We start from the raw sequence: 11,097 nt of genomic DNA, 5'->3' as shown, positions 1-11,097 counted from the left end.
GGGGGCGGGGTCTAGGGGGGCGGAGTCTGATTAATGAGGGGCGGAGTCTGATTAATGAGGGCCGGGGTCTGATTAATGAGGGGCGGGGTCTGATTAATGAGAGGCGGTGTTTATGTGGGTGTGGTTCGTTGCCACGCCCCCCTCGATCGCCGATTGGCTGCCGCTGCCGTCACGTGCGGCGGGGGGGCGGGGCCGCGGCGATGGCGACGGCGGGTACGGAGCGTGGCGGGCGGGGGGCGCGGGACCCTCGGGGACCCTCGGGGACCCCCGTGACCCCCCGTGACCCCCGACTTGTGACCCCCGGCAGGCCCGGCGCGGCGGAGGCGGCCGGAGAGGGGGGAGGCGGCGGGGCCTCCCCCGAACCCCAGCGGGTCCCCCAAGTCCTCCGGTACCGGCCCCGGGCTGGCGCGGCGGCTGCTGGGGTTCGAGCTCCGGGACCTGACGCGATGGCACCGCTTCGTCCGCCTGCTGCACCGGCCGCAGGACCCCGCTGCGCTCGGAGCTTTTCGTGCAGCCTTCGGTCAGCGGGGACGGAGAGCGGGGGGTCCCGGGTGGGACCGGGAGAGCCCCAAGGGCTTCGAGGGGACAGGGAGACCGGGCACGGGGGGACACCGGGGAACTGCGGGAGACCGGGGGGGGGCTAGGAGGGCTCTGAGGGCTCGGGGAACCCCCGGGATGGGGGGATCCAGGAGGACCCCGGGGGGAAGGAGATGGAGGGCTGGGGGTGGGCAGAGGAGAAACGGGGCAGTGGGGACCGGGGGGGCAGAGAGGCTCCGGGGGGGATGGAGGGGCTCTGGGGGGGATGGAGAGGCTCTGGGGGGACAGGGAAGCCGGGTCTGCAGGGGTTCAGGGAGAGGAATTGAGGTCCGGGGGGCCCTGGCAATGTCCGGCCCTGACACGTCAGCACAGGAGCAAAGATTGGGCAATGGCCTGGCCGGGTGGAGGGGTCAGTGCCTGCCCGGACACCCAGGGCTCCCTGGGGACACATGGGGACACAGCCACTGACCAATGGACGCTGGGTCCCCCCCTCATCCCCCCAGGACTGCTGATGGCCCTGGATGTGCCGCAGGAGCGGGGCCTGGGGCACCTGGACCAGCGGTACCTGGACGGGCTGGACGTGTGTCGCTTCCCACTGCTGCCCTTCCTGCAGCCCCTGCCCCTGGACTGGATGTACATGCTCTACACCATCATGTTCCTGGGTACACACCGGGACCGGGAGGAATGGGGCAGGCAGGGGATGGCACTGGGGCAGAAATGGAGGTGGGATACGGGCAGGAACCATGGTGGGGACTGGCTCTGGGGTGGGAACGGGCGCGGGGATGGAGACTGGGGCTGGAAGGGGAGCTGAGGGAGGCTGGGGAGAGGTACCAGGAGGGGACAGGGGAACACCAGGGGCTCTGTGCCCACAGGAGCGTTGGGCATCATGCTGGGCTGCTGCTACCGGCTGAGCTGCATCGCGTTCCTGTGCCCCTACTGGTACCTGCTGCTGCTGGACAAAACTTCCTGGAACAACCACTCCTACCTCTATGGGCTTCTGGGCTTCCAGCTGGCACTGATGGGTGCTGACCGCTACGGGTGGGCACCTGGGGGGCTACAGGGACCCCCAAAGCCCAGGGATCCTGTGGGACACAGGGCATTCCAGGCTCTGGGGCACTGCAAGGCAGCAAGGTGGTGACATGGGGCTGGGGTTCCCAAGGGGTGACAGAGGTTTTGGGGTCCCTTGTGATGCCAGTGGGGTGGTCCAGACCCCACGGTCCCCGTGACACTGGGTCCCTGGAGGGTGGCACAGGTCGTGGGGTCTCCGTGGTTCTGTGTCCCTGGGTACATCCCTGTGGCACTGTGTGCCCAGCTGCTGTCACCCCTGGCACTCTGTCCCCTTTGTGTTCCTGTTGAGCAGTGACACGTGGCTGTGGCACTGGTGACAGTGGCCTTGTCCCCCCCGTGTCCCCGCAGGTCCGTGGACGGGCTCTTCCGTCCCCAGAAGCGGAATGCCCACGTCCCGCTGTGGAACTACACCCTGCTGCGTGCCCAGGTGGGTGTCCCTGCCCTGGGATCCCCAGGACCCCCCCAGGACCCCCCGGGACCCCCAGGACACCCCAGGACCCCCCGGGACCCCCAGGACCCCCCCAGGACCCCCATAACCCCCCCCAGCACTCCCTTTAACCACCTCAGCACCCCCCCAGGACCCCCCAGGACCCCCCAGGACCCCCCCAGGACCCCCCGGGACCCCCTGACCCTGCCCCCCCCAGGTGTTCATCGTGTACTTCATCGCGGGGCTGAAGAAGCTGGACACCGACTGGGTCGGGGGGTTCTCCATGGGGACCCTCGCCCGGCACTGGCTCTTTGCACCCTTCAGGTGAGGGGAGGGGTGAGAGGGTGGGTGAGGAGGAGGACAGTGCAGTGGTGGGGATGGGATGGGGGTGAGGGGTGCTTTGGAATGAGGATGAGGAGGGTGAAGAAGGGATTGATGGGACCAAGGCGAGGTTGGGGAGGGGGTGATGATGGGGTGGCAGGAATGGGGCACAGTGAGGAGGGTGAGGAGGATGTAGGGAGGGGATGAGGATGAAGGCAGAGCTGGGCTGGGGAGGGTTGTGCAGTGAGGATGAGATGAAGGAGGTTTGATGGGGTTGGGGAAGGAGGATGATGGACTGGGGTTAGGATGGGGCTGGGATGAGGAAGGGAACAGGGGAATGGGTTTGGGTTGAGGATGAAGAATGTGGAGGGGACAGGGTGAGGCTGAGGACAGTGCTGGGGTGAGGCCAATGCTGAGGAAGGCTCCGTGGCCAGGCTGGTGATGTCTGAGGAGCTGACCAGCCGGCTGGTGGTGCACGGAGGGGGGCTGGTGCTCGACCTCTCTGCTGGCTTCCTGCTCTTCTTCGACGCCACGCGGCCCCTCGCTCTCGTCTTTGTCACCTACTTCCACTGCATGAACTCCCAGCTCTTCAGCATCGGTGAGGGGGGACAAGGCACCCCCAGAGCATCTCAAACCTGGACACGGGACCCCTGGGTACCCCCAACCAGGGCAGGCTCCCACCCTCCATGGCCAAAACCCCCCCAGTCCTGAACAGGGGCGTGCAGACACCCCAAAAACATCTTGGCCCTGTGTAGGGACCCCCCAGCTTGTCCCAGACAGGGGCACCCCCCACCCCAGGTGCAGGGGGGTCTCTAAGTGTCCTCCCCCCAGGCATGTTCTCCTACACCATGCTGGCCACCAACGGGCTCTTCTGCCGGCCTGAGTGGCCACGGGGGCTCGTGGCCCGCTGCCCGCCCTGGCTGCAGGGGTGGCTCCCCAGCACGAAGCCCCCCCAGCCCAGCCCTGACTGCCACTACGGGGGTCGTGGAGTGCGGGGCAGCCTTCAGCCTCGCCAGCACTTGGCCGCAGCCTTCACCATCCTCTACGTGCTGGAGCAGCTCTTCCTGCCTTACTCCCACTTCATCACCCAGGTGGGCACAGGGGGAGGGAATGGGGAGGTGGTTTGGGGACAGATCTAAGAGGAGGAAGGAGTTTGGGGGACACAGGGAGGGGACTGGGGGATGTGGAGGGCATTTGGGGGCACATAGGGCGTGATTTGGTATGTGAGGTGGGAATTTAGGATGGTAAAAGGGGGCTGATGGTTGGTGTGGGGGTCCCTGTCCCGTGGAGTGGGGACACGACTGTGCTTTGTCTCCAGGGTTACAACAACTGGACCAACGGGCTCTATGGCTACTCCTGGGACATGATGGTCCACTCCCGCTTCCACCAGCACGTCAAAATCACCTACAGGGACGGGCTCACTGGGGAGGTGGGCTACCTGAAACCAGGGGTGAGTGAGCCCTGGGAGCACCTGAGACTGGGGTGAGCCAGGGCTGCAGAGGGATGGGCGTCTCTGATCAGTTTAGATAAATTCGGTGTTTTGAGCCAGGCCTCTGTTTTCCCAGTCCCTCATTTTCTCACCATGCCCGAGTTTCCCCCTTGTGACCAACCCCATCGCTCCCCAACACGAGGACTTCCCCCTTGGGCCTCAGTTTCCTTCATCCCTCATTTTCCCCATGTGCCTCCATTTCCCCTCACATTTCCCCATCCCTCGTTGCCTCAGTTTCCCCACGCCGCTGTCCCCGTGCCTCACCCCAGCTCCCTGCAGGCGTTCACGCAGAGCCGGCGCTGGCGGGACCACGCGGACATGCTCAAGCAGTACTCGGCCTGCCTGAGCCAGCTCCTGCCACGCTACAACATCAGCCAGCCCCAGATCTACTTCGATGTCTGGGTGTCCATCAACGAGCGCTTCCAGCAGAGGTGGGACAGGGGGACAGGGGGACAGGGAGGGGTGGGAGCTGTGGGCCCACAGCTCTGGGTGCTGCTGGAGCTGATGCTTTCAGCTGGGCTCAGGGAGGACACGGGTTTGGGGGGAACACGCAGACACGCGAGGGTGCTGCTGCCTTGTCCCCACACATGGAGCTGTTGTGGTCCCCCAGTCACTGCCAGCAGCGGTTTGGGGACAGGCACAGGATTTGGGGGTGCTGTGGGGTCGTGACACCTTGTCCCCTCAGGCTTGTGGACCCCCGGGTGGACCTGGTCCGTGCCCCGTGGTCCCCGTGGACCCCCACGCCGTGGCTGCTCCCGCTGCTCGTGGATCTCTCTCCGTGGCGCCAGCGGCTGCAGGAGCTGGAGGCGCAGCTGGACGGACACACGGACGCCGTGTTCATTGCAGACTTCCCTGGTGGGGTCCTGGGGGTCCTGGGGAAGGGGTAATGGGGGTACAGGGCATGGAGAGGGAACGAAGGGTCCCAGGGGATCAAGGGCTGGGTACGGGTGGGAGAATCCCGAGGCTGAGTGGGGGTTTTGGGGTGCACAAGCAGGTCCCTGCAGTCAGTGGGAGGGAGTAGAGGGCATGGGGGGTACCTGAGGGCTCGGTGGGGTTTGGGGTGGGGGGACAGAGCCAGCTGTGTTCCAGGCCTGCACCTGGAGAACTTTGTGAGCGAAGACCTGGGGAACACAAGCCTGCGGGTGCTGCGGGGGAAGGTGGTGGTGGAGCTGCTGGAGCAGCAGCAGAACCGCTCACTGCAGGAGGGTGAGGGGATGCAGGTGAGGCTCGGGGGGTCCCCAGGGGGCTTGGGGGTGCCTGGGGGTGCCAACACTCCTTCTCCCCCAGCTGCCAGCGGGGCAGTACCACAAGGTGCACACGGTGTCCCCGGAGCCCTCGTGCTACATGTACCTGTACGTGAACACCACGGCGCTGGAGCTGGAGCAGAACCTGACGCGGCTGCGGGAGCTGCGCGAGCGTGTGCGCAATGGCACTGGTGAGGCAGGGGGGACCCCAGAACCCCTGACACCCCAGAACCCCTGACACCCCACAGCTGGGAATCTCAAAATCATTGACACCTTGCTTCCTGGGACCCCAGAGTCCCCATCACCTCAGTCCCTGGTGAGCCCAGGTGCTGTCACTGGGGTGGGGGACAGCAGGAGCCCCAAATTCAGTCACCCCGTTCTCAGGAGAGCGACAGGATGGGAGGATGACAGGGACACCCAACCCCATCACTGGGGTGGGGAGATCACGGCAACATCCCCATCACTGGACTGGGGGGGATCGTGGGGACCCCCAGAATCCCTGGTTTTGAGCTGGGGAGATCACAGGGACCCCAAAACCTCCATCACCTTCACTCCCCAGAGCAGTCCCCACTGCCCCCCGAGCTGCGCCCCATCCTGGGGGAGCCCCCGCCCGCGGGGGTCCCGCTGGACCCGCTGGTTTCGCTGTTCCTGCGGCGGGAGCAGCGCGAGCAGCGGCGAGAGCTCGAGTCCAGCCTGGCCCAGCGCCTCCGGCGCTTCCTGCGCAAGAAGTTCTTCCTCTTCCGCCGCAGGTGAGTCCCAAAGCCCCCGTGTCCCCTCGTCCCCTGCCGTGCCCCGCTGTCACCGCTGTCCCCGCAGTGCCCTGATGACGCTGATCGCGCTGCGGAACCTGGCGCTGGGCCGCCCGTCCCCGGAGCGCCTGGCACAGGAGGTGGCCTTTGCCAGCTGGCGCGGGGAGGAGGAGGAAGCTCGGCCCGAGACCGATGGGGGGGCCCAGAGGGGCCCCGAGCTCTGAACACCCGAAATAAATGTCGTTTTTTAAGCCACAAATTCTTCTGTGCCTCGGTTTCCCCGTGCCCGATTCTCCCCTCTCCCCTGTGCATTCCCCACCCACTGCACCCATCTCCATCCCCTTCCCCTCAGCCACGTTCCCCTCCTGCTTCATCCCCCCCAGCCTCCCCCGTCCCCATTTCCCCCAAACCCCAATTCCTCGTTATTTCCCCAAACCCCAACTCCCCACAATTCCCATTCCTGCATTGCACAGTTCCCCCACTGCCTTCCCCATATCCCAGAACCTCGTGCCTCAGTTTCCCCAGCACCCCAGTCTCCCCTATCACACTTCCCTTGTACCCCAATTTCTCCATCTCCTGCTGGCAGCTGCCCCCCTACAGCCGTTTCCCCCACACACTCGAGGGGCTCCATCTAACTCATCGCTTTTATTGAGATTCTTTTCCTTTTGAGTTCATTTTTGGATTCAGTGGATTAAAACATTTGGACGAAACCTCCCGAAAATAGTAAAAGAAAAAAGAAAAAAAAAAAGAAAAAAAAAAGAAAAAAAAAGAAATGCTCAAGGGGAGGAGAAAGCCCCCCCCACCTCTCCCCAAGGCACTCTGGGGACCGGAGCCTGGGCGGGCAGTAAACAAGCCGGCTTCTCTGTACCACACCAGCCACCAGCGCCACGCCCGGGGCACCCCCGGCACCCCAACAAACCCAATCCCCCCCCGTTTCACCCCAAACTGCTGGGGCTGGGGGGAGGGCGGGGGGAGGGGAAGGGGGGGCTTTCAGGGATCAGGAGCTGCCGGCTGAGCGCGGGGACTTCTCTGTACTCACGCCCCCGCCTCGGCGCACAATAAATACACCAAACCTTCAAGTATCAAGCGCCAAATGCCCCCCCTTTCCCCCCAAAATCCGGACAGAGTTGGGGGAGTGGAGGGATTGTGCAGTTGGGGAGTCACTTCAGCTTTTGGATTAAAACCCAAAAAAAAAAAAAAATAAAGAATGTAAAATGTTTTCCTCTGGTACCGAACCCTCGGGGGGGGTTGGGGGTCTGTTTTAGCGTGTCCCCCCCCAAAATGTGCATTATTGGAACAAAAAGAGGCTAAAAATGAGGGTTAAGAACCAAACCAAGCACCAGCGAGGTCCCAGGGGATGGGGAGGTGGAATGGGAAGTGTCTTCCCCACCAGTGGGACTGGGGGAGCCAGAATGAGTATCCTCCCAGTGGAATGAGGATTGTGGGGGGGACACACAGGGAGCCAGAGTGAGGGGTTTGTGTGTCCCCCCAGCCCTGCAGCAGGACGGCAGGGACAGTGGGAGCCAAACTGATGTAGTGGAATTTGGGCTCAGGGGGTAATGGGGAGTGATCAAACGGGGTTATGCCCCCACAGCAGGACTGCTGGGACCCAGAATGGGGCAGCCCTTGCGACAGTGGGGGCATAGGAGAGAGAGGGCACTTGGGCCTTTTTCTCCGTTTCATAGCTTGGAGTAAAGACAGATTTGTTAATAACCATCCAGAGGAATTTGGGGAGAGACGGGGGGGGCTCCAGGAGAGGCACGTGGTCCCCACACAACCAAAACGATGGTGAGAGACAATGGTGGGGCCAGGGAGCCGGGGGGGTGCAAGGACCAGGAGCTCTTTCCCCCAGAGCCCACGGGCTTCTCTGTAACCTACGCCCGCAGGAGTGGGGGGAAAAGCCCTAACAATGCTTTTTCCTCAGTATTTTAGTTTTTTGGGCACTTCCCAAGGGAAACTGTCCCTACCAAAGTGGCCATAGGCTGCGGTCCTCTGATAGAGGGGCTTCTTCAGATCCAGATCCCTGGAATACACAATTCCCAACTCAGTCAGGTGGCCCCGGGGTCCTGCCTTCGCCCCTTCCCTGCCTGGCCGGGGGTTCCACAGTGGCGCCTCTGCCTCCTCCCCACCCCGCGGGGCGGTTGGAGCTTCCCCAGCGGCTCTCCCAAACACCAGCACGCTCCCGGTGCTGGGGAAGCTCCAAGCGCTCGGCTCCGGCGGATACTTACCCCGTCCGCGCCCCAAGCGCGCCTTCTCCGTCCGGCCGAGCGGCTCCGCGCCGGGTCCAGGCGCCAGGCGGTCCCCAGCTGCTCCGGGAGGGACCCCCGCCCACCCCCACCCCCCGGCACAGACCCCCCTGCCCGTTACCTGACGATGACCCCGGGCCGCAGATCAAAGTTCTTCTTGACAATCTCCAACAGCTCCCGCTCGCTCTTCTGGGAGGTGCCATAGTGGAAGATGGAGATGGACAAGGGGTGCGAGACCCCGATGGCATAGGAGACCTGCGGGGAAAGGCAGGGCTGTGGGTGAGGCCTGGGGAGGGGTGTCCCAGCACCCACCATGACCCAGAGCAGCACCCACCTGGACCAGCACCCTGCGGCACAGCCCAGCCTTCACCAGGGACTTGGCGACCCAGCGCGCGGCGTAGGCGGCCGAGCGATCCACCTTGGTGTAGTCCTTGCCCGAGAAGGCGCCGCCGCCGTGCGCGCCCCAGCCCCCGTACGTGTCCACGATGATCTTGCGGCCTGTCAGCCCTGCGTCACCCTGTTGGGGACAGCAGCATCTCAACCCTGTCCACACTGTCACCAGTGTCATCATCACCGCCACCACACCGTGCTGAGAGCACTGCCACGTTATCCCGGCCACCACAGCCACGCCACCTCTGTGCCATTCTCACCACAATCAAACCATTCCAACTGCCCCCACTGTGCCACTACCGGTGTCATCACCACCACGTCAGCACTGTCACCGTGCTGTCACCAGCCCTCAGCACTGACCCATCACTGCTGCCATCACCGTGACATCACTGCCACCGTCACGGTGTCGCTGCCAGCACCACCATCGTGCCATGACAAATGTCACCATCACGGTGTCACCGCTGCCACCACAATGCTGCCCCCAACAGTGCCCCCAGCTGCACCTGGGGCCCGCCGATGACGAAGCGGCCGCTGGGCTGCAGGTGATAGATGGTGTCATCGTCCAGGTACTTGGGGGGCACCACAGCCTTGATGACCTTCTCCTTGAGCGCATCCCGCATCTCATCCAGACACACGTCCTCATCGTGCTGCACCGAGATCACGATGGTGTGCACCCGGATCGGGATCACTGCCCCGCGGTCCTGCATGTACTGCACTGTCACCTGCCAGGGGACACCAGTCAGAGGCCAGCCAGGGGAAAAGGGGGCTCCCCAGGGCTTTGTGGACCCCCCAGCACCTCACCTGCGTCTTGGAGTCAGGGCGCAGCCAAGGCAGGGCTCCGCTGCGGCGCAGCTCGGCCAGCTTGGCATTGAGCTTGTGTGCCAGCACGATGGTGAGGGGCATGCACTCCTCTGTCTCATCCGTGGCGTAGCCGAACATCAGCCCCTGCAGCACAGGGACAACGAGGTCACAACCAGCCCCCGGCCACAGCACAGCGACCCCACGGCCCTGGCTCTCACCTGGTCACCAGCACCAATGTCCTCCTCGCTGCGGTCCAGGTGCACGCCCTGGGCAATGTCCGGGGACTGCTGCTCCAGGGCCACCAGCACGTTGCATGTCTTGTAGTCAAAACCTGGGGGGACAAACGGGGCTCTGGTGAGCCCTGTGCCACCCCTGCTGCTGTCACTGAGGCGGTGGCAGCCCAGGACACACCTTTGGAGGAGTCGTCGTAGCCGATGTGCCGGATGGTGTCCCGGACCACCTTCTGGTAGTCTACGTTGGCCCGGGAGGTGATCTCCCCCGCCAGCAGGATCATCCCGGTTTTGGCAACCGTCTCTGCAGGGACACGAGTGACGTCAGCACGGTGTCACCTCCACGTCTCCCACCTGCTGTCTGTCCCCTGCTGCCCTTACTCACCACAGGCCACCTTGGCATCGGGGTCCTGCTTGAGGTGGGCATCCAGGACAGCATCACTGATCTGGTCACAGATTTTATCTGGGGACATGGAGAGCAGGAGGCGTCACAGTGGCACGGGACAGCCCAGCATGGCACAGCCCTTCCTTCCGGAGCCTCCAGAACAGGGATTTGTAGCCCCCATAATCCAGGAGCCCCCCCCAGGGTGCGTACAGCCATTGCCTTGTCCCCAGACTGGAATTCCAGGCATGTCCCAATTAAGCTCCAGCTTCAACTAAGGCTGAGCCCTGTGGCACCACTGAGGGGATCAGATCTGTATCCCAGCTTCCCAAATCCGCAGCATGCCAGCTTCCAGCAACTCTGCCTTCAGCTAAAGCTGTTCCAGCTCCCCGGACACCCAGCTCCCTCCTGCTCCCAGAGTGTTCTGTGTGCGTGGAAGGTGGCTGGGGTGTCCCAAGGGCCACCCGTGTCCCCGGGACTGCGGGTGTCCTTGCAAGCGACCTTCCAGGCAGGATCTGGCCGAGGAGACAGCGCCCAGCTGGGGTGAGGGGAGGAAGATCCCCCGGGTGCTTTTTGGTGGGAGAGAGTAAGGAAATGGACCTCAGAGCGGGGGAGCCCCAGTGCAGCCGCAGGTTGTGCTGCTGGGGTGTGAGAAGAAGGAGCAGAGCTATGGGGCCCAATTGGGATCCAGAGCTGGTGGGAGCTCGGGAGGTGCTGGATGTGCCCCAAAAGCGAGTGCCACAGTGGCCAGAGCCGAGAGGGTTCAGAGATACTGGGTGTGCCCAGGCAGCGGGTGCTGGGCGTCGGCAGCGGCCTCGGCAGATTAACGGTCGTGTGCCCCGAACCGGCGACGACAAAGACCGGGAGAGACCGGCACCGACTGGTACCGAGCTGGGGGGGCTCCAACCACCGCCCGGGAGAAGTGTAAACCCCTCCCCAAGCTAAGGCGGGAGGGCACATCTGGGTAGCCCCACGAGACTTCATCATCAGCCAAGCGACATCAGCGGCACCGCCGGAGGGCGTGGGGAGGGCTGAGGGCGACACTCCGGCCCCGGGGCGTGTGTGTGGGGGGGGGGTCACCGGGCCCGTCTTACCTCCGGCATGCAGGCGGGAAGGCAGCCCACGGCGGGGGTCCCGTGCCGTGCGGGGGCACCGGGAGCTGCTTAGTCACGGCTGAGTCACGGCGGCCCCGGCCCCCCCCGAGTCCCGCCCC

The 11,097-nt window shown here is 64.3% G+C and overlaps 2 protein-coding genes across 2 annotated transcripts in view; one reads left to right on the top strand and one right to left on the bottom strand.

Moving 5' to 3' along the window:
- Positions 1-190: 190 nt before the first annotated feature.
- Positions 191-6,094, top strand: GGCX (gamma-glutamyl carboxylase). The gene is made up of 15 exons (XM_015648740.3): positions 191-213; positions 308-520; positions 1,041-1,199; positions 1,410-1,575; positions 1,954-2,032; positions 2,250-2,356; positions 2,788-2,951; positions 3,185-3,444; positions 3,672-3,803; positions 4,122-4,273; positions 4,528-4,697; positions 4,932-5,062; positions 5,130-5,277; positions 5,646-5,835; positions 5,903-6,094. The coding sequence occupies exons 1-15, from the start codon at positions 201-203 to the stop codon at positions 6,057-6,059; spliced, it is 2,241 nt and encodes a 746-aa protein (XP_015504226.1). The 5' UTR covers positions 191-200; the 3' UTR covers positions 6,060-6,094.
- A 367-nt stretch (positions 6,095-6,461) lies between these two features.
- MAT2A (methionine adenosyltransferase 2A) overlaps positions 6,462-11,097 on the bottom strand; it is a 5,126-nt gene continuing 490 nt past the window's right edge. Inside the window, exons 2-9 of the mRNA XM_015648751.2 lie at positions 9,888-9,965; positions 9,684-9,806; positions 9,491-9,603; positions 9,273-9,416; positions 8,975-9,193; positions 8,416-8,598; positions 8,203-8,336; positions 6,462-7,858 (exon numbers count right to left, since the gene is read on the bottom strand). Of these exons, the coding sequence (XP_015504237.1) occupies positions 7,756-7,858; positions 8,203-8,336; positions 8,416-8,598; positions 8,975-9,193; positions 9,273-9,416; positions 9,491-9,603; positions 9,684-9,806; positions 9,888-9,965 (1,097 nt within the window). The 3' untranslated portion in view covers positions 6,462-7,755. The remainder of the gene's footprint in view (positions 7,859-8,202; positions 8,337-8,415; positions 8,599-8,974; positions 9,194-9,272; positions 9,417-9,490; positions 9,604-9,683; positions 9,807-9,887; positions 9,966-11,097) is intronic.

This window comes from Parus major, chromosome 22 (genome assembly GCF_001522545.3).
Source record: "Parus major isolate Abel chromosome 22, Parus_major1.1, whole genome shotgun sequence".
Lineage (NCBI taxonomy): Eukaryota > Metazoa > Chordata > Aves > Passeriformes > Paridae > Parus > Parus major.
The sequence above is the reverse complement of the archived record's forward strand: the minus strand, read 5'-3'. Positions and strand labels throughout refer to the sequence as shown.

Excerpts from the sequence above, each read along its gene's own strand:
- GGCX (XM_015648740.3), top strand. Across the intron at positions 521-1,040 it reads AGCTTTTCGTGCAGCCTTCG|GACTGCTGATGGCCCTGGAT; the intron begins GTCAGCGGGGAC and ends TCATCCCCCCAG. Across the intron at positions 4,274-4,527 it reads AACGAGCGCTTCCAGCAGAG|GCTTGTGGACCCCCGGGTGG; the intron begins GTGGGACAGGGG and ends TTGTCCCCTCAG.